The following is a 23,006-nucleotide window of genomic DNA, read 5'->3' as shown; positions in this document are numbered from 1 at the left end:
CTTCTGCCTGCAAATTAAAAGCCAGCTTGACCTGGGAAATGGATTTACCCCATTCCCGACCCTATAAAATAAGACGTTTGACCCTTTACCGGATACGATACGTGTCATATCCAAACATTATAATCACTTTTAAAACGTCTCCTTTCAAACGGTAAATTGGAAGATGTGACATAATCAGAGACTCACTGCTCTGTATTGACCAGCCACCACTGGTGGGGAATGATAATAAAAACTGAGCCCTGTACACTTGACAAGAATATCCCAAACAAAAATACCACCTCATTTTATCAAAAACAAAATGTACCTTTCAACCCACATTTCCACTGATCAATAGAGGAAATTGTGGATTTTTGATAAATCAAAGCTTTATTTAGCTCCAAATCACAATTTTTTAAAGTGTTCTCTGTCGTTAGCATGCTGTTACATCACCTCTGCTCTCTCTCCCTACTCCCTCAATTGATATTCGTGCTCTCTCTCATCTATTGCTCTCTGTTCTCTCTTCCACTGCTCTCTACTCTTAACTGCCACTCTCTCTGCCCTGTCTCTTGCTGCTCTCTCTCTGCTCCCTCTTGCTCCTCTCTCAATCATTGCTCTTGCTCCACTTTCTCTCTCTGTTCTCTCAATCACTGCTCTCTCTCTGCTCTCTCTGCACTCTCTTTCTGCTCTCTCATGCTCTGCTCTGCTCTCTCTCTGTCCTGAGAGAGCAGCTACTGGCACACTTTCCTCAGATAGTCCTGCTCCTCCATCTCAGCCTCTTTGTGGACCTTGTGGATTGTTTTCAGTCCCTGGCCAGAACTTCTAGAGACCAAGTTGTTCTGAGATAAACAAAGTTTTTTTTATTCATGTGAATCATTGAGTTGTGTCTTAATCTGCAGTTTCAATTCAGATACCAAAGCACATTCAGCTTGTGTTGGGTGAGACTGAAGGGGGGGTTTCAGGTATTTCACAGCAGAGATGTCTCTACTGAAATCATTCATTTGTATTCTAAGGACTGAAAATTTTCCCAACTTTTTTTTTAAATAATCATCAATATTTCTAACTGCAATATTGCAAAAAGAGTGTTTGGGTTTCTTTTTGTTTTACATTGCATTGACTCCAGTCATACTTTATTTTCCCCAAAATTAATAAAACGTTACTTAGACTTCAGGTAGATGGGCAATTTTGCTCTGGGTGAAGTGGGCAGCACGAAAAATATTAGAAAGTCCAATGATTAAAATAGACCTCTTGAGACTAAAATAGCCCTAATCAAAGATGCAGAACTTTATTAAATGTTATCTGAACATATTAGCAATTTGTTTTGATTATATGTATTAACACATGATCGAAGCCTCATGTACACTTGCACACTTTGTCACTCAGAAATCACCTAGTTAATAGTTGAATTGTTATTTTTTTAAAGTGTTGTTCTCTTTTTAAGTTTTGTCTCTTTGCTTAAAGATCAGCTGCTGACCTAATATGTTTGTGTTGGGGACGGTGACAAGAGAGATCTTCTATGGCTTGACAGTTTGTGTTATAAGTGAAGATTGTATTATATGAAGCATTAAAAAATGACACTGAAACAGGAAACATGATGTGAAGGTATCAACTTGAAGACAGAAAAGACTTGCTGGGAGAGAAAACAAAATGGAGCGAAAGTTTTACCAACCACAAGTTGAATTGATTGATCAGATTCACGTTATTCACTACAACACTTAACTAGCCTCCTTAGAATATTCAAAACTTTATTTTAAAACCAGGGGATGGATACATGTCCTATCACACCTTTTGCTTTAGGGTTAGAGTTGTGAACTTATGTTCAGAGGTTTGCAGGTTTCAAAATTCCACAAACTTCTTGAGTAGTGAAGGAAAACTATAATATGTGTAAAATGCAGAGAAATAATTCCCCTTATGGAATCAATAAAATGTGTTGAAAAATGTCTTTCCTTAATATTTGATTCAAATAAGTTCCTCCTTGCTTTTGGTGAAGATAGTTTTATAATAAGTATTGGTGAATATTGAGCCACTCTTTTAAATATTAAGGCAACTTTAATGTTGCAAAGATGAAACATATGTTTTGAAACAAATTCCAAAAGAACGAACACACACAAACACAACTCTGCTAAATGGAAGGCTGTATTAATATTCTTATTTGTTCCTTCAATATGTACTTGGACTTTTTATGAACTTTAACCCAGCTAATTTATTAAAACTATTATTATTAATACTATTTGCAAAATGAAATATTTATATTTCCAGTCCAATGTGCCGTGTGCGCCATCCAGCGTCTCCTTCGAGAACGCGCAAGGCGTGACGGGTGACGTCCCCTGTTTACAACTGCCAATGAACACGTGGCGCAATGAATCCGAGGCCGCCATTTGTCGGTGCCGCTGTGAAGTGGGCGGGGACTTGTCCGGAACAGACCAATACCGTCGAGCATGTAAATTCCGTTTGAAATTTTCCCGGGAAATCTGAGTTTCGCGGGAGGGCTCTTGAGCGCGTAAACCGTATCCCTTCATTCATCAGGCCGTTTCCTGAAGCCATTTCTAGACGGGGGAAACGAGAGTTGCGCTACTTTTTAATCCGTTGCATCTGCCTAAATGCACCTCCAGAGGGGAAAATACTTTTCAAAAGTCGATCATTCAGACACTCATCTTCACATCGGTGTGATTATTTTTGTGACTATTGCGGTGGATTAGCAGCCAGACGAGCTCGAAAGTTGAGAGACAAGAAAGGGGTTACCCCGAATACGCAAGATGAGAAGAGGGATCTCCTCGGCTCCGGACAAAGTGATTTTAGCGGGGGTCGGGGGCTCTACTCTGGATAATAACATAATTTTAACAGCCCTCTCGGATCGTCTGAACCCCGGTCAATCCAACGCTACGTACATCCAAATAATAACTACACCTCCGCCTTGTAACGTTACACAGACATCCAATGTGTGTTTATCCGAGCCTCAGATTAACAACATTTACACAACTCCACAACAAGCGGCTGCAAACGGAGCAGGACAACGACCCGTTCTGGGAAGACCGCCGGTAATAACCTCCACAGCTCGGTGTTTCTGGACGTTTTAGCCTCGCCAGGAGTGTTAGCGTGCTATGCTAGCGCAGCTTGTTGTTCGGGAGGGGGGCAGCTAACGTTAGCTCCGCGTTTAGCCAGGGCTCTCCCAGCGAGGCGGCTAACTAAACCACCGCTAGCCCACTCACCGGAGCGGGCTGGTTAAAGTGCTTCGTTAGCCGCGGCGACGCGGAGCAGCTTTTTAAGTTTAATAAGTTTAAGTTTGTTTTTTGAGTCTGGGGGCGTCCGCAGAAACGCGGGGCTGTCATGTAGTAGCGTGCTAAGCTAACTTCATGGTGCTTTTTGAGTCCGCTTCAACGGGTTTTTATTTTTTACAGCCAGATGGAAATATTGGTAAGAGATGAGGAGCGTTAGCGGTGGCCTAGTGGCTGCTATTGGTGTCTTAATTTGGGGGTTGGGGGGAGGAGAGGCTTGTTAGGCTGCCTGGTTCTTTAGTTAGCTTGTTTTTTTTAGCTTTATAACGCGACACGAGTAGAGAAACTTGCACAGTTAGGGAGCTAAAGCTTGCCATCAGGTCAGGAACTCGGTAGATATTTGTCCAGGTCGTCTCTTGAAGATGCACGCCAACTTGGATGAAGCTTGAAAAAAAATGTGTTAGCTTTCAAGGCTAGCAGCACTATTGATCACCAGAGGACAACATTACTCGTTGTCGGCCTTGACCTTTATTATAATCTGATTTTTTGCTCGACTGTTTTAATGTAAATAAAGTAACGATGTGGTGCTTTTTTTTTTTCTTTCAAACTGAAACCCGAGTTTGTTGCTTTAGTGCTGATTGCACGTTTCCTGTATTCTCAAACATGCACAGACCACATTAACATAGTTTGTGCAGCATTCAGGGTGTCTGTTCGTTCCTGAATATTCATCTTTTATGAAGCAAAGCAGCCTTGTGTATCTGAGGCTGAAGCCATGAGCAGGCATGGGGGTGAGGGGAGCTGCTGATATAAAATGGCTGACACTTTGACTGTCAACAGAGGACATATTATTGCTTCTGACTTGGGCCACATCAAGTCTGATCTAGTGTTAAAGGTGGGAACAACAAAGGTGGGGGGGGGGGGGGGGGTTATTGGTTCACATCTGAAATAGCCTTGTAAAGATTGAGGGGCAACATGTCACTGACACTGATGGAAGCTGAAGCTTTGTGGGTTCATGCCTTCCACATTGGCTGGAGGTGGTCTACACAAGTTTGTTATGTAGGATTAGTTTAGGTGAAGCAGACGAAAATATTCAGTTCCAAATAGAAGAAGTGGTGGTTACCTACCCATGTTTTAGTAGTCACTACACCAAGGCTAACAGGCTCTACCTTTAAGTGAGGGACATCATATGTGATGAAACAATCTTATGGGTGGTTGTTGCTTGGATGTGGGTGTAAAGTGTAATTGTGTTTCATGAATTGAGAAACCATTTTTTGCCATCATGGTCTTGGATCACACTAATGTGACGTTCTCGTGAGTTGTTGGTGGTGCCATGTGGTCGGATAGATGGTTGGTATACATTTGCTGGATTTTTCTAGCATGACTGTTTCACTGGAAGCAAACCCACATGTGTGACTCACTCCTGAGATATTTGGGTTTGTCTTGGCCAGTCAGTTTGGAAATGAGGGATCCACGGTCTCAAAAACATGACAAGTGCAGAGCTGCACTCATTGTCTTTGTAGATTTCGTGGGTTTTCCTACTGCACCATTTCCACTTTTTGAGAAATGAATCCTGCTGATATGGAAATGGATGAATCTGCAGGTGTCAATGTCCTGTTGGATTTTAAAGAAATCCAATAGTGGCATATAACCATGTACGTTTCTGCTTTTAATCAACGAATGATCAACTTTTAAAGTTATTTTCTGTTGTACTTCAGTTAGGAGAGTTCTTGTATGGGAGTTTAGTCTGTCATTGCTGTACGGTTGCCTTGTTAACGTTCTCTTTAACATGCTCCCCCTCAGGCAAAGAGGCGGCTGGCGCTCGATGATTCAGACCAACAGTACCAGACAGAACCGACCAGAACGCCGAGAGGCCGAGGCGGAGCAGCGACCAACGGGACAAGGCTAAAGACACCAAAAAGTACATACGCATGTGCATTCTCATGTTCAGTCCCACTATTTCTTTCACCATGATCAGTGATGATCCACACAGAGGTTTATAACCATTTGTGATGCAGCTCCTTCGGATGTTTGGAACATGCTCATTTATGTTTTGTAAGATATTTATCTTTTGATCAGAAATGGTTTATACTTCATAGATCTCTCAATAACATCATTACTCAGATCCTCAAGGCCATAGCGTCTAACAGTGTCACTATCTGATTTACTGGAGGTGCTGTGGTCTTGTAGTTTTGTGTATAATTTTACAAATTCTATAGAAATCACCTCTTATTACAACAGCATTCAAACAAAAGCAAATATATCAGGTTTCATTTATATTTCCTTAAAGATTGTTTTGAAGCTCCTGGGGGAAATGATGGAGCTTGAGGACAACATTCATAAGCTTGAAAAGCATTGATTTACCCCATGGATGTTTACTGCACATTGTTCACAGACTGAGTTTGAAACACAGGTTGAGACTGTAGATCCTAAATCATAACAGGAAGTATTCCATGAAATACTGACATATTGCTTTACCCGTGCAGCATCTTTATATAAATCACACATTACCACCTAATTACGCCTTGCTGAATCATTTGACTCAGTATTTGTTGCTAAGCAAAACCTCAAAACCACTGTCTGAACTGTGAGTGAGACACAGAACATTAGACATCTGAAATGTTCTTCAGCAGATATTGGAGACCTTTCCCACGGGCCACATGGGCTGCCCAGTCCATGAACTATCTTAAAAGAAATAAAAATTAATTAATGATGGGTTTGAACAGGTATCAATGGAGAGTAATCCAGATTACTGCATTACTCATGTATATTTCAAGTTATAAGTAATAGTATGATAGACATAGAATCTTTCTAATATAAATTACAGGAATTGTTCTCATAAATCCCCGTGGTTTAGATACTTGGGCATAATTTTTTCCTTCTGATAGTTATAATGACATTTTTGTGGCCCTCACAGTCCTCAAAATTACCCTTCCCTGCTCAACAGCTTTTTAACACTGCACAGGTCACCAGCCATTCACAGAGCAAACACACACACACACAGATGATTTCGAGTCACCAACAAGTGTCATATGCACTGTGGTAAAAAAAACAACAACAATACAAGGGGAACATGCAAACCAGTCAAGCGTGGACTCAAATCAGGGCTCCTTTTTCCACCTGTTAACATGCATTTTGTGGTCAACCCTGATGCAGACATGCATTTGAGGCTATCCACTTGACGTCTGATTTTATTACTACCTCTACGTCACTTCCACTAAATGGTCCAGTTGTGATTTGTGTCATCCAGCTTGCACTGGACAGTATGCTCTGCCCAGACCGCTATAAGACACTGTGTCTCTGCAGAACTCCAGGCACAAGGGTCCATGTTCTTTTCCATAGTTTCTTTGGAAAGTCACACAGCTTTAAAGACTATGTAACTCAGACTGACGCATTTGCTTAGACAAAAACACAGCATGCACTGATGGCGTTTTACATACGAAGTATTCTCCTGCAATGACACCGTCCCAGAATGCATTGGCGACGCATGCATTTCATGCTACAAAGCCTCGGTGGTCAGATGCGTCCCCGACCACCTCAGGAAGCGGTTTCTGTGAAAGCGCTTTGGTGCCTGGTCACATTTGTCTTTAGGGCTCACTATTTGTGATGAGATCTCCCGAAGCGTGCGTAAACGGGAGCAGGGATAGTCTCGCTTCCCAAAACTGAATAGAAATATATAATATTATCCATGCAGAACTCATCATGCTGTTGATCGATGCCTCTTCACTACACGCTCACTAAAATGGCTTTTGTTTTTTTGTTTTTTGTCACTTTTTTTTCCTCTCCTGCTGCTGTGAGAAGCTTCCCAGTGTGATCTTTGTGCCAGCATTGGAATCCTGTGATCACTCTTTGATATCGATGGAGCCACTTGGCATTATTTCTTTCTCATGTAATCGTCTGCCTTGTCTCGTAACAGCACCAAAGTCCCCCCCTGAGAAGACGCGGTACGACACATCTTTGGGCCTACTAACAAAGAAGTTTGTGGACCTTCTTGCTCAGTCCACCGATGGCGTCCTGGACCTCAACCTCGCTGCTGAAACTTTACAGGTAGAAGCGTGGATGTTGACTCATGATTTTCGAGATTAACTGTGTTGCAAAATGTTCGACTGGTTTGACCTGTATTCTCTGCTTTTCAGGTGCAGAAACGGCGTCTGTATGATATCACCAATGTACTGGAGGGCATTCACCTCATCAAGAAGAAATCAAAGAACAACATTCAGTGGATGTGAGCGGGTTTTTTCCTCTCGCGCACTCGTACAGCTTTTCACTCCACATGAAAAAAGGAACACGTGCTGCATTTACTGTACATGGTCACTTTTCTGCCAGTGATTGAATCCTTTATCGCTGAGGGATCTGCTAGATGTTTGAGTCTATATTCACAAAGAATATAATTCAGTTTGGCGATCCATGCCGAGTACAAATCTGTGCAATGAAATTCAACATGCTTTTTACAATGACCCTCAGTGGATCATAGATGCCACTAAAAGTTACATCACCCACAACATTTTAGAGAATAAAAGAGGAACAATCCAATGTGGAATATTTTGCTAAATAATGCAAAAGATGTTGAATTTTGGAGCTGAAAGTCTGAATCCATCCTGACTTCAGTCAACAGTTGTTTCCTGGGACACTTTGTGCCACTTAGAATCAGCTGAGCATCATTTTAATATGGGACAGACATTTCTTTCAGATATGATGGAGCGTGGCTGGTGAGAGCACTACAGGTTAAAAGAGGAATTCAAAATTCTCCACTGTTCACAAAAAGTTGGGGATTTTTCCGGTGAAATGTATGGAAAATGTAAAAAGTTGACACAACAGTGATATTGTATTCTGAAAGTAGGACATTTAAGTAGAAGCATGTCATGGTGGTTTCCTCTTAAACAAAATAGTTATTGAAACGAAAGCCAACAACAGTGTTCTAAATCTAAATGTCTCAGTAACTTGTCATGTGCCTTTGAGCATCAATTAAAGCTTGACAACATCTTATGCTGTTTACAAGTTGATTTATTTCCTGCAGAGGCATGGCGTCCCACTCTTCTTGAAGGGCGGCCCGCAGGTCATTAAGGTTCTAGGGTACAGAATTATGAGCAGTTATAGCAACTCGGCTAATGCATGGCACTCTCCTTGACGTCTCCAACATCGTCGACGACCATGATTTCTGCTCAGTGTGAATGCTCCCCGGCCCATGCAAGATGATGATGCCTGTGCGTATGGTCAGGTACTCTGGCAGGTCATCTCGCACTTAGATCACATTGATGTCGACAGTTTCTAATGTGACTGATGTGACTGTTGGCAGTCTTTCACCGTCCTTAAATGTATCTGGAGTTAAGTGGCATTCGTTATCTGGTTCTGCAGAGCCCCGTTCACAATGAAGCAGGCATCAGTCTGGGTTCAACCTGCTGATGACATTCTGTGACTTTAAGCTCAGCGGACATTTCCGTCTGAAAACATCCTGTTTGCAGCTTCGCAATGGCAAAGTACCCTGGATCAATTGTTAAGTGTCATCTTGGTCTCATGATGTCAAAATGTGTACAGCATGATGAGGAGGTCAATTTAAATATTAATCCTAATTGAACCAGCACATTCACTAGTCCATTCATGGATCAAACACATGTTTTTTGAGGTTTTTCTTTAATCCAAGGGACTTTTTCGAGAAGAAAATTCTGAAACATTGAACTGTTGGACATGTGAATTCTAAAGTTTGGAGAAGGTCACATTAAAGCTCACCTGTAAGGGTTAGAATGCATTTTAGGTTCATTGAGAAATTTGACCTGAAAGTCGAATATCCCTGACCATTTGCCCTTTTATCTCAGACCTTGTATATTGGCCTTTTAATGTCCGCTCAGCTTGAAAACCAGTCGGTTGTCCGTATTTGGCAGGTTGTCGGCTCATCAAGGTGTGTAACAGTATCCGTGCACTCCGATTCATCCACTCAGTACGGGTTGTCCACTATTTTGAGGATAGTTATCTGAAGTTTACCTTGGTACTTGCGGGTACCCGACCCAGCGCAGGACGCGTGTATTTGTGACAATTAAAAAAAAAAAGAAATATGAAGGGAATGGCCGGGATTTAGGAATGGCTGCTGGCCACTCCGGAATGCATGTAGAGGAAACACTATTTTAACTTCTCTTTAAGTCTTAATGAGCATAGCACCTTCAAATTTAAGTTCTGTAGTTTGCCGTATCCATCAGAAAACCCAAGATAAGATTTCTTTTCTTCTCCTCTTGAAATCTCGTTTCAGACACTTGGAGCATGAAGCACCAGCTAGATATACAGGAAAGTAGCTTTCACAAAATCCCTTGTAACTCACTCCCCCTTCTTGTCTCCCACTCACAGGGGCTGCAGTCTGTTGGAGGTCGAGGGGGCAATGAGCCAGAGACAGAGACTGACAGATGAAGTTTCAGCGCTGGGCGAAGAAGAGCACAGGCTGGAACAACTCATCCAGAGATGCAGCCTGGATATGAGACACATGAGCGAGTTGCCCGGCAACCAGAAATATCCTTTTGTTCGTTGATATCATTGCAGAAGTTGGGTTTGACTTTTCACTACTGCATCTCACCAGACAAGTTTTTGTGAACCTCATCTCGTCCATCTGAAGGCGTAGTTTGAACCTATGCAGCTGAAATATATCTGCTCTATCCATCCTTCCAGTCTATAAATTAGTCATCCAATTCATGGTAGGAGAAACAACAAACATGCCTGTCGCGTAGAACTTTTATACGGTATGTGAGTTGATGTGAAATCCTGCATCCTGCGAGACATGCATAAAAAAAAAAAAAATCCCTCACGGGGGGGACGCACGGTTGCTTTTATTGTAGTGCACTCTTTGGCCTGTTTTCAATGTTAATGACCGGGTTCCTGATGGCAGGGAAACCTTAAGTGTTTTTCAGTCGTCCAATGGACTGAATAGTTTATGCGTCGTGCCTGCAAGGTTTTTTGTATTTTATTTTTTTCTCTTGGAAGAAGTGAGTAACGGCATCTCTTTGTCTAATTACAGTGATTTTATGTTTCCATTTTTTCAGATCATGTAGCCAGTAGCACTCATCGAAACTAAATCGAGAAATTTACTGCCAATCCATGTGGTCCTTATTGGTGATCGGCACTGATTGGAAATCGAGGCTGATCGGGATTTGAACTGGCAGCATAAAACCTAATCGGTGCATCGCTATGATAATGATATGATTTGTAATTAACATAAGCCGTTATGGACATTATGTTGATGCTTTTGTGCTTTAAGATAGAGCTGTTGTTTTGAATGACTACTTTTGCCTCTAATCTACAACGCCTGTTGCAGGGCCTTGCAAACTCTAAACAAGATGGTATTTAATGCATAGGTCACTGCTCGTCATCGTACCACCGAGAAACTGTTAAGAATGAAACTCTTCTGCGTTCCTGTCAAAATGTGATAGCCATATATAAGGTGTGTAACAATGAATCTGAGTAGAGTAGTGCATCACGGTCAATCTCTACATACTCTAAATAATGATCTATGAGTGGCTCCACCAAAACCGGTGTGTTCAGCATGCGAAGGTACAGTTCAGTGTCAAGTGTTAACAAGTTTGTCTGCTGATCAGCATTTCCAAGTAGAGAAGATTAGGTGTGTCGGAACTATAGCGAGGCAGCACGCTTGAACAAGCTGAAGTTTTAATAAGCTCACTGTGCCTGACCGCTGAAGATGGAGCTAAGCTGCAAGGCAAAGCTCTCTTATTAGTTTACTGTGTTTATCTGTCGTCATGAACTTGCGGGTAATTTTCAGTGTGTAACTGGTTTTAATTCATCTGGGAGAATTTGCATGTTTCATACTCTCTACTCTTGTGCAAGCTAAGATGAAGGAAAAAAATGGATGAAAAGAGGTTTTAGAATGAACGACCAACATGTTGCTTAGTATCTCATAACTTAGTATAATTCTGAATTTCAAGAAAAGTGTTGTTTGCTTAACCATTTCCTTTCCACGTATGCCTATGTAACGTACCAAGACATCAAGCAGCTGGGGAAGCTGAGAGACCAGACTGTTATTGTCGTCAAGGCGCCCACAGATACCAAACTGGAAGTACCTGACCCTGATGAGGTTTGTCTGCATGAACAAAAACACGAGCTGGATTTGTCATCTGCGCCCTGATGAAACTTCTGCTTCTTTAATGCGTGTCATCTGACGTATGACTTGTACTTCTCCAAAACATTTGAGTAAATTGATCATTTCAGTGTTTTGGGTCTGGGACATGCCACTCAGCAATTATATAAATATATGTGTGTTTTATTTGGGACGTTACAAAAGAAAACTTTCAACTCCATATGCAGACAAAACTTGGATAGAAACCGTTTTCTTCCTTCTCTAGAGTTTATCCATCCACCTGACCAGCACCAAGGGTGCTATAGAAGTCCTGCTGTGCCCAGATGAGGAGAACGACCCCCGGAGCCCCATAAAAAACGGAAACACGGACATCAATGGGAACTCTCCTTTTCTCAAAGTCCTTCAAGGTAAGTGTCAGATGGGACACTGCTGTTTTACATCAGTGGACTTAAGTGAGCTTATTTCCTCTGGATATAGTTCCCGATCAACACAACTCAAAATGTTCCGGCATAATAGACATGTTATAAAAAGCGATTGAAACGGTTTTGACGATTCGGGATTCCTACTACTCGTTTCTGTTGGACATTTTGAGTTTGACTGGACGAACGAGACTGGCTCCACTGAGAGGGGCAGAAATAAAGGAGCCATGTAAATCCATTCATTCACACATTACCTGCTCAGTATAACACTTATTCGAAAAAAGCCTGACATCCCTGGCTCCTACTGCTTCTTGTACTTCTTCCAGGATGAGCATGAGCTGTTTTCAGGCCAGCAGAGAGAAATGATCTGTCCAGCAGGTCCTGGGCCAAACCTGGGCCATGGGCCATTTGGTTTTGCCAGGCACGTCTTCAACATGGCTGGAGCAGCCTTCTTATTACCCCCTTCCTCTCAATGTGGAGGAGAAACAGTCCTGCCTTGAGACCATCCCGCAAGAACAGGACTGTTTATACTATCCACCTCCAAGGAAAAACCTGTTTTTTTGGGGGGGGGTTTCTACAATGAAATACTGTCAGTTGTGCACACGGTGAACAAGGGAATGTACACCAACTGGTAAAGAGAGGTCTGTCTTACTGCTCAGCTTCTTTTATAATTTTTTTTTACACGACAGTCTGGCATGGCCTTTACATTCCCTGTGTTATACTGAGTTCTCATAATAGTAAAAATAAGAAGGCGCTGGATGTCAAATGTGCACACGGGGGGTGTGAAGGCAGCTGCAAAAGGCAAGTCTAAAAGGCGTTAAAATGCTTCATCGAAAACACTTTGGATGGCAGTAAGTGTGATGTTAAAGGCAAGGTGAGCTTCACCGTCAATTGTGCTGTACATACAAGATGCGCAGTGGAATCGAAGTTTAGTTTCACCTGGCCTCATGCAGAATTTAGATGTACATCACCCCAAAAAAAAAAAAAATTATATAGACGTCGTCCAAAATAGAACCAAAACAATAAGAAAAGCAACATTGGAAAGAATCGTGCAACTTGATTTTAAAAACCGAAATGTGCAGTATCCAATACAATATACCCTGGAAAAAATGCAACTGTACAATACCGTGTAGCCTCAGAATACGCTGTATTGTGCATGGATATGATTTATCGTAATGAGACGAGAATAAAAGCAATGATAGCTGGTATAAAATCAGCGAGGCAGTCTGTGTATGGAACGTGCTCAGCAAACACAAGACTATATTCAAAAGGGTTTGAAAAAGGTACCAATATGGACGTTAATGTGAAAATGTCCGTGAGAGTTGTATTATTGCTGTTTTGACTTCTGTGCTCTCGGTGTAACAAAAACGTATGACCTTTTAGCAACTCGTTGTCATGACTGTTCTGTTTCCCTTCCCAGATTCTGGCTGTGCAACCACTTCTCCAAGCGCCTTCCTGGCTCCGCCTTCCTCATCCGCCGCCGCAGCCGTTTCCGTCACCACTCTGTCCCCCATCTCGTCCCCTTACACCAGCCTCCTCCAGCAGACAGAAGACCAGATCCCGTCGTCTCTGGGGCCTTTCTTAAACCTGGGGCCTCCCCTCTTGGACCAAGAGGACTACCTATTAGGTTTGGGAGACGATCAGGGAATCAGCGACTTGTTTGACGCCTGTGACTTTGATAAGATGCCGTCACTCGGCTTGGATGATCTCCTGTGCAGCTAGCATTCGCTAAAAAAAATACGAGATTGAAATCAAACACTGAGGGCTTTTCCAGTCCCACCAGGGCTTAAATACCATCTTCTATTCATGGTGTCGGTGATAAATGGCCTGATCAGTTTTCCTTTTTTTTTTTTTTTTTTAAAGTGGATGGTATTTACACAGTTGATTGGCTAAGTATAAACAGGAAAGGAGAAGGTGTCCACTCCTCTGTACGAAGCCGTGTGTGCGCGTGTGTGTGTGTTTGTGTGTGTGTCATTGTACCGAGGCCAACAAAAAAAACAGCTCGCTGGAAGCCCCCTCCCCACACCACCTGGCATTAGTATGAATCCTGGGGGTTAATGAGTTTGTTTTTAACAGTAAAATCACCCACAACATTGCGGAGAAGAGGAAACATGGCGATCTTCAGATTTTGAAGGATTCTTGTCTCCCAAGTCTGGAATATGAAGGCTGTTCTGCGTGTCCTCCGGGAAGCTTTCTCTCTTCTCGTACACACAGAAGTCGTCCAGGTAACTCTCAGTGTGCTGATGCCAAGTGTTGTGTGGGTGGGCGGTCCACTGAAGAATCCTCGTCGATTTAGTTTTATCACACCAATCATCTGTGACACCCGCTGACTGTTGAATCGGCTTCCTCTGTGTACGCAGGTAGAGCGTTTTAGAAATTGAAAATAAAAACAAGACACACAGCATGTGAGAATACGGTTCACTCATGGTTCTAGGCTCGGCGCACCTTTTCGTCTCAGTGCCTCAGACATTTGGCGGTTTCTCTTTCAACCTTATGGACATGAAGTTAGTAAGTATATTTTATACATTTAGATAAATTCCAGATTTAAATAAACGGTCAACATCAATGTGTTATTGACAAGTGGGCAAACCTCTGAATAGAAGAAAAAAATCCTCGCCATACTGAAAAAAGAAATATTTTGCTTGATGTAGCCCAGGATTTAGTGTTTAGTTGATAGAAATACAGAAAAGCCATTTCTTCTGCGTAACGTGGGGCTCCCCTACCCGTTTCATGATGTATGAGCTTGAAAATCACCTTCGAGTGGGACTTTATTTTTTAAAATGACACTTTGTGAATTCAGGGCTCCTCCGCTCTTGCTGCTTCTCACCCGTCCCTCTCCGTCTTCATCAGCAGAAGCTGCCATAGCCAAACTTGTCGTCTTCTCAAGCTTCCTCGGACGACGTGCTGTGCAATTACACCGTGGCTCGAGCTAATCCGAGTCACCCCCCACCTTAAACTGTCCCCTCAGTGTGCGTCGTGAGCAGGATGGGTGAATATTAGTCATTGTAGGGTCGAGGATGGCTGGATTTTAGTGAGTTTTAATACTGTGGTAGGAAATTGTCGACGTCACTTGATAAACGAGGAACAATAGCCACTAACTGACTTCAGCATGCATGTAAGGGCTTCTTTTCTCTGTAATGACATAATTAGGTTTAAAAAAAAAAAAAGCAGCTAATGGTCTCAGTAATTTTTTTTTCAGGATTGCAAAAAAAACGGAATATTTGTTATTTAAATAATATGGTCATGTGACTTAAGCTAATAAAAAATTAAAAAAAGGTTAACACAACTTTTGAGAGGTTGTTAGACTGTAGAATTAAACATGCTCTTTCCAATTAAGTTATCCGAGTTCAAGTTTACAAGAGGTGAAAATAATTACTTGGGCCATTAGTTTAGGAAGATGTCACTATGAAGTTAGTGAAAAGTTTTATCGCTACAATGTTTGGCGTCAGTGAATTGGTTGCTCATGAGAAAAAGCTTCACAAAAACTGAAGGGGTTGATGTTTTGCTCTTTGTAGCTCCGTACTAATCATTTGTGCTTTATTGCATCTCTAAAAAACTAAATGCACGCATCTCCTCTGATAGCCCAGGCTTTTAGATATCCCAGGTAATATTGCTGCTGTTCGTGCCGACCCCCACCCCCCACCCCCACCTCGATCTGACCAATGTGTGCTTGACTAATATTGTGTGCTGCGTGAGTGAATTCTGTCAGATTGAGCCGTCGAGTGAGCCTGCCGTGTGTAAATCTATGTACAGTTTTCTAAATTTTTCAGTGCACAAGGTACTGTAGGCTACCTCTCACTTAATGACTGTAGTACTAGTGCGTAGAGGTAAATGCTATAGTGTGTATGAGTCTTCGGTCATAGAATTTACCCTCATTGAGCAGTCACCTGTCTTTCATCGCACTTTTGTCCTTTCAGTGTGTGTGATATTCCACCGTGTGTCACTATCACATCTCACATTTCAATGTTAAGCTGCACATTCAATGGGTAAAATAAATCAATAAAAAAAAAATGGATAAATACATTGCAATATTATTTTCCTTTCTCAATAAGTTATTTAGTTATTTTGCCAGTGTTCTATTTTTTTATTTTACGATTTCACCCCAGACGTATGGACATGCATGCCTCCATTCATTGGGCCCCGTCTGCCCTTCACTGTTTGACGGAGTCATCTCCACACGCCGCTGAACCTCGACCAGGTTTTCGCCGAGTGTGCAGGGAGCTTTGCTTTTGTGACACTGTGTGTCCGTTTTGTGTTTGGAACGATGTCAGGGAGTCTTTGACACTTTTTTTTTTTTTTGAAATTTCTGAAATTTTTCTAGCAGAGTATTGCATTCTGCTAAAAGGGGGTTTTGGACCTAGTCAAAGTAACATGGCCCATCCAGCTCTAGGAGTGTAACTCAGTGGTTCAGGCAGCGCCTTCTATCAGAAATGACCTGAATTTGACTTGAATGCACAAATATATCTGTATTTTACGTCAAGTCTCAAGACTAATTTTCTCCCATTTAGGTCACTTAACCACAGCACTCGCTGCAATTTACTTGGATAATTATATCTTCATTTAGTTCATGCTGCCAGAATCTGGTTGAAATGTTTTCCCCCCCCTCACCCCCCATTTTTTTTTTTTTTTTATTGTGACAATTTTTTTTTTTTCTGGAAAGATTGTACCTTTCCAGCTGTCAATGATTTTAATGCAAAGCTGATGCTTGTGTTTCTATATGATGGGTGACTTAAAAGTGTAGCTTTGCTCATTTCTAATGTGTGATTCTGATGTGTGATTAGATCTTGCAGAAAGTTATCATTAGGCTAATTACGGTGTTTACTATAGTCCAGATTGAAACAGCAATGCTTTTTCTGCTATTTTCCTATGGTTACCCTTAAGCTGTTACCAAATACAATACATTGATTCTGAATATTCTGTAAAGGATATGTGAAAAATTTACCTTTTGATAGGAAAGAATTGACTGTACAATTACAATATTGCTGCCTGTTTCCATCAACCACAGACAAAAAAAAACAAAAAGAGCGATTTGCAATTTTAACGCATGGGTGAAAATGCTGTTGAATGTTTAAGATAAACTAATTTGATGTTTTTGGTGTGTGCTATTCGGTTATATAAGTTGTTTCTGTACATCTGTTAAATGAGGAATTTGAGTTGTATTTGTGTGTGGGGGAGGGAGGGACAAATGGACTTTTTGTACTCTGGGCATTTGTAATTGAAGATTTGAATAAAGGCAAATATGAATATGAAAATACTTTTGTGCGCATGACTTATTTATTGATTTAAGTGCATATTTTCTTCATACATCAGACCTGGCATAGCGCCCAGGGGCTTCAGGGTATCACTGCGAACTACTGAATTAAATGGGAATTATTCTCATTATTGGCTTTATTACATCTAAAATGGTCAAATGTTTCAATGTTATTCACCATTATCACGTTATTGGTTTGGTCTACTTACCTTGACAAGCGGCACAAGCAATTTCTACCTCAACATTTGTGTTTCACAGTGAAAAGATATTTTTATTTGTTTTTTTTACTGAACTTAAAATTTAGAAAAATATGATTTCCGACAACGACTGAGAGCGTGAGTAAAGTGATGCAGAGCAATAGTATCTCATAATAATAATTTAAAGGAACTGACACACTGTTCATGCAGATGAACGTTTCCGAAACGCGTATTCATTAATTTTGTCCTTCTTCGCCTTCCGTAACTACAAACAAGTATGGCGGCTCTTGAGTTGTGAGAACTGTTTTGATGGTGAAAATAACCAATAATCATAATTTGTAAAGCATCGCTTCTGCGGGAACTGCATTTATTTAACCCAGCAACGACATTGGAACTCAGGCAAGTGATTCATTTCATGTGCTGAGTACATTTTTACTCCAAAACAGAAAACACGTGTGGAGACGCGCGCTAATGTGGCTAGCTGAGCTAGCAGCCTCGCTCTTGATCTCAACATTTAGGAAGAGTTTCTCCCATATTTATGAAATACTGCTTCCATTTTTAAATGTGTCTGTTTGGAGTTAGTTTTCGGTGATGTTAATGAGCGTCGTCATGCTTTCAAGTTTGATTGGAACGACAGGATCGCGGGGGTAACAGTTTAAACGAAGTCAACTTGGCTTTTAATTAAACGATATAATGATGTTTATACTGGTGCTTTATCTCATTACGCAGTTTCTTGTGCAGTAAATGTTACGAGATCCCACTAAGAGGCGATGAAATAAACGCTTCACTTTGAGTTGTGTGCTGAAGCTGCATCCAGTCATGATCAAGTGTCACAGATCTTTGACAGCTGCTTTCTGTAATGAAGCAATCGGCAAATTTAAAACAACAAAACACACGGAATATATTGTCAACAATCTGTGTTTGATCTCAAAGTGTTCGGTCACATCAAAAGGCGCCAACGAGCAACCTGACAACTGAGAATTAAATCCTGCTCATATTAACATTTGATCCATAGTAAGTGAGAGCTTTAAAATCTTTAAACATTTTCTTTTCTCGCCACATTAGATTGATGTCAGGCAAAGGCCTCTACTCAAACTGGAAGAAACACGTCATCCTCACTCTCTTGACTTCGAAAATGAATGTTGCTTCCTAAACATTTACTTAATGTTACCAAGAAAATATTTACCTCTTCATGTTTGTAATGTTTTCAAACATTCAACTGTTTGCTGTATCTCTAATTAATAACAAAAGCATCACTGTTGCCACTAGAAGAGTTGTAACTGTCCCTTGGCAGTGGAATACCCAAATTCAATAAGGCTCAGAGTTAACCTTAACAAGTGTCATTCACATTAATTTTGCTATTGTAAACATTAATATTAATTAATATTTATAATATCTCCATTAATATTCATGATGTAAAGGTGCGTTGACACATAGGCATGGCGGCTAATGAATAGAATTTTCCCGTCATTCCTGACATTCTTGATGTGACGTAATACATCTGAATAAAGTTCTTAAATGGGCGTATCGGTATGTGACATTCCCGATATTCATGGAAAATATTTTTGGCTGCCAAAAAACTCCGTTATACAGCGTATGACAGTAATCACTACCATGCCGCAGCTTCCTCTCTGCACAGTTTGTTCTGGGTGGACTCCCTACCCAACACCTCTGTCCGCGGTCAGGAATTGAGATTCGTGCCATTCCTGACTTTTTGCATTATATGTAAACGCACCTTAAGAGTAAATGTTTAACGTGTACAGCAGTGGTGTCCAACCCTGATCCTCGGGGGGGCTGATGTCCTGCATGTTTGAGTCATCACCCTGCTTCAACACTTCACAATCTAATGGTTATGCCATCATCAAGCATCTAAGAAAGCCCAAGGGGAATCCCTCATGGCAGTCGAATGTGTTATGGCGGGGAGAGACCTAACACACGCAGGACATTGGCTCTCCAGGACTTGAGTGGCGCACTGCTGGTTTACAGTTATACATTTTTTTCAGGTAGCTGGATTGTGATTTTTTTTTTTTCTTTTCTGAATTACTCTGGTAATTACTGTGTAGACTGCTCTGTCCACTTTATGTAGGTCCCTCGAATAAATCTCTGTCTGATTTTCAGACCATCATGCCTTCTGGCTGTGACTCCGTGATCGAAGACATCGAGGATATGGTGTCTTCCGATGATCCCACTCCACACGAAAGACAGTCTGCCCGTAAAAGTATCATACCAAGGTCCAGAAAGAAGAAGGAGAATCTGAGCAGTGAGGAGCTCCAAGCTGACAGGTAAAAGCAGGGTCCGATGCAGTGGCAGTAATATGAAAACATCAACATCCACTTGATCATGGTGCCTTTTAAAAAATGTTTTAATATCTAAAGAATTTTAGTTGATCAACTAAATATTGCTCTGCAAATTAGCTGGAAATTCAATACACCTTACCCTACGCAAAATTCCGTGAAAATAGTCCCAATCATTTGTGCTGCGCGAGTGCTGGAAACATTCTATGTTTTGCTGCATTGCTAAAGAATTTCCTCGGGGATTAATACAGTGATTCTGAGGTTTTAAAGATATCACAAGTTTATCATGAGATTAAATAACGTCGACCCCCACATTGTCCAAATTGAACAATAACAGTGCTTCCTTTTCTTTTCTCAAGTTGTCTTTTGAGAGAATAGATACATACATTTGTACATTTCATACTTGCCTGTAGAGAGGAGTTTATTAAAGTCTCATATAAAATCAACAATAATAATAATATTAAAGCAAATCGAGCTCTGGTATCGGCAGATATCCAAATTCAGGTATCGAGATTGGATCCGAAGTTAAAAAAACGTGGATCGGTGCAACCCTAGATTCTCACTGGACTGGTCACCAATCCGTCACAGAGCAAACGGACAGAATAACCACACACACTCACATTCACATCTTGGGGCAATTTAGCACCACAGACAGAAAGGCTCCGGCCAGGATTTGAACCCAGGACCTTGTTGCTGTGAAGCGAGAGTGCTAATGTAATTGAATGTAATTTAATATAATGCTGTTCCTTTTTGAGAAAGGGCAGGCTCGAATGTTTGAACCACTTAACGATCATTGAGCACATTTCTTTCATGATTTTAGTGAGTTTTACAGTTTATTCAATTGTTTCAAATGTCTTCTCAGAGCGGCTTAAACTAAACTTAGAACCGTTTATCTTTTTACTTTGGCGGTTTGAAATCTTGTTTGGCTTTCTGATATCTTCACAACACCTTCTGAGTTTGACACATTGACACATTCATTGCTGAATCAATGATTACAATTGATAATGATTTTTTTTATTAGTCAACAGTTGATATATCATTTATTCTTTAGAGTTATTTTAATTACTCATATTACCAACAACATGTATCATTGACAGATGCTGAGTCAGGAAGATACTGTAACCACGCTTTTAAAAGTAGTGCTGTAGTACTTAGTCTAATTTAATCACTGTATATTAAAACTGTTTCTTGGAATTGAAGAATCTGTATCTTTCTTTGAAGCATTCGTGGTACTTGTTTATTTGATCACCAAAGTGATATGCAATCTAGACAAATTTATCTTTGGATCAGTGGTGAAAGGGAATTATTTGAAACGGTTTACAGACTAAAGAAGTAAGTAAATGAATTCAGTAACATATTTTCCACTTACACATCGGCATTACACTGAACAGAATACATAGCAACCTTTTGACAAATCCCCTGGTCCTAAATATGTTACAATATTGATTTTTATTTTTTGTATTTGTGGACCATAATATATTATTGTGGTATAACTTTGTTACCATGGCAGCAGTGAGAAACTTCTTTTAATATATACGAGGAAACATTTAGCAAGTCGGCCTTAAAGGAGTAATGCTGCTGCTGTCAGAGCCTGTTTTGCGTGTCAATAATCCAAATATACAGTGTCACGCAGGAATGATGGAAAAAGTAAATGGGTGTTACGGTGTTGTTTTGTTGCTGCCACAGAGACAAACCACTCCAGGATGCTTTCTCTACTGGTGTTCCAGCTTTACTGCTGTGAACAGCCATCTCGAAACTTCTCCAAACACTCCTACACTCGAGATAGCCATGGGCGAGTTCACGTTGGCTCGTACCCATCCACGCTAATGCTGCTACTTTAACCGAGAGCAGCATTTTTTCTTTTTTTTTTCTTTCTTGAGTCGAAATTGCCCGTAGTTGTGAGTGCGTGTACCGGGATGGGATCCGCTTCAATATACCGAAGTTGTATAAACTAGTCTAGAAGATGGATGAATGTGTGCAAGATTTTTAAGTGCTCCTCTTCTCAACATGTCATTTTATACAGCGTGCCACCAAAGATTTAGTTTTACGGTCACCCCACAAGTTTTACTTTTTCCAAAGCACATTAATCCAAAAAGCTGTTTGTGTTGCATGTATGTGTACTGATGAAGGCTTGACCAGTAAAGGCGTTTTTCCTGAGATCACCTGCAGAGTACAAATATAAAAACCTCGTTCTGAATGTCAGTCTGTGCAAATTGGTTTGAGAATTACTTGCAACTGCTCTCATGAAATGTTGATCTTTTATAGGCTTTTTTTGCATTAAACATTCACTACATGTCAATTCTGTACAATAATGGAGATGTATAAAATCCTTACACTCTTCTTACACTGTGATTTTGTATTGCAATTTATTTTGACAACTTATATGAATGTCCACAAGAATATGAAACACCCAGACCCCTGAGGCCCGCCAGGAAGCGGTTTACTAAAGATTCAGAAACAAATAAGGTGAAGCAGCTTTTAGTTCCTTCTCTCCTCACCTGTGGAACGAACTTCCTGAACACTTGAGGGCTGCTCACACACTCCTTTTAAACCAGGCCTTGAAACTACTACTTTCTCAGGCTTTACAATACACTGAGAGATTTGACTTATTTTATTTCCTTTATACCAATAAAGCTTTTACTGCATTTATTCTCCTCTTTATGCCTTTGTTAATCGCTATGTTTGAATGTTTTTCTTAGTCACTTAAGACTAAGATTCTTGATCACTGGTTTAATGCATTTCTTTGTATTGCACTGTGAATGGCTGTGATGGTGCTCTTCAAATAAATTTGACTTGCGTTACCTTTAGATCTTGGGTTCATGTGATGTATAACATGTAAATATTGTAATGTATACCCTTGGCCAGAGGTAGCTGGGATTGGCTCCAGCGCCCTGTGACCCTGAACAAGACAAAGCCGGATGGATGGAGATTTTGTACCAAATGCCTTTAGGGGTTGCTTGCTTCGATATGTTGTTAAAAGTCAAGGATTGTATTTATATAGTTTGATTTAAAGTAACAATTGACACATAAAGGATAATCAAACATCCAGGTTAAAGTGCAGTTTTCAGAGATTTATGCATTACAGTAAGAAAAAATTAATGTCGTGGCTCTTGAGCGAGTTTCTGTGGAAAACAAAATTCCCTTGACATCCAGTATGACATGTCACTCTGCTTCTATGTCATTTAAACACAACAAAAAGCAAAGTGGATTCAAACGGATTTTCTCTCAACTTGGTTGACCCTGGTTGGGGTTTCTGTAATTAGAACCTTTTTAAGATCCCATGTCTCTAAAAACATCAGTCGATGTAGCTGGGTTACCTTTGTTCTCCCTCTCTATGGAGAATAACACGGCACTAACAAGGACCAAATATCCATCTCCAAAAACTTGAAAGGAACTGAAAGACTTCCTGATTGAGAAAACGTACCTGGATTTCTCGACGTGCTGTTTGAAGAAAAAGGTCAATTTTCATACTTCGTTTCCACATGGGTTTCAAATTTATCTGTGAAAGCCCGAGAATACGAATAAATCTGAAAAACAGTCCAATCTAAAAAGTAACTGACTGCATCATTACCCAGCAGCAACAAGC

The 23,006-nt window shown here is 40.7% G+C and overlaps 2 protein-coding genes across 3 annotated transcripts in view; both read left to right on the top strand.

The window, feature by feature from the left end:
* Positions 1–2,732: 2,732 nt before the first annotated feature.
* On the top strand, positions 2,733–13,400 carry LOC308132991 (transcription factor E2F3-like; the record flags this gene model as incomplete). Its single annotated transcript, XM_080500229.1, has 8 exons — positions 2,733–3,014; positions 4,992–5,109; positions 7,105–7,235; positions 7,325–7,413; positions 9,525–9,683; positions 11,142–11,256; positions 11,525–11,666; positions 13,099–13,400. The coding sequence occupies 8 exons, from the start codon at positions 2,733–2,735 to the stop codon at positions 13,398–13,400; spliced, it is 1,338 nt and encodes a 445-aa protein (XP_080356355.1).
* A 3,994-nt stretch (positions 13,401–17,394) lies between these two features.
* cdkal1 (CDK5 regulatory subunit associated protein 1-like 1) overlaps positions 17,395–23,006 on the top strand; it is a 253,720-nt gene continuing 248,108 nt past the window's right edge. The window contains exons 1-2 of one of the 2 annotated variants that reach the window (XM_080501478.1): positions 17,395–17,525; positions 19,245–19,408. In XM_080501478.1, coding sequence (XP_080357604.1) covers positions 19,251–19,408 — 158 coding nt within the window. In that variant the 5' untranslated portion in view covers positions 17,395–17,525; positions 19,245–19,250. Of the gene's footprint in view, positions 17,526–19,004; positions 19,130–19,244; positions 19,409–23,006 lie in introns of those variants that run through there. The other variant, XM_080501479.1, reaches the window with a different exon arrangement.

This window comes from Blennius ocellaris (assembly GCF_963422515.1).
Source record: "Blennius ocellaris genome assembly, chromosome: 8".
Classification (NCBI taxonomy): Eukaryota; Metazoa; Chordata; class Actinopteri; order Blenniiformes; family Blenniidae; genus Blennius; species Blennius ocellaris.
This window is presented reverse-complemented; position numbering and strand designations above follow the sequence as displayed.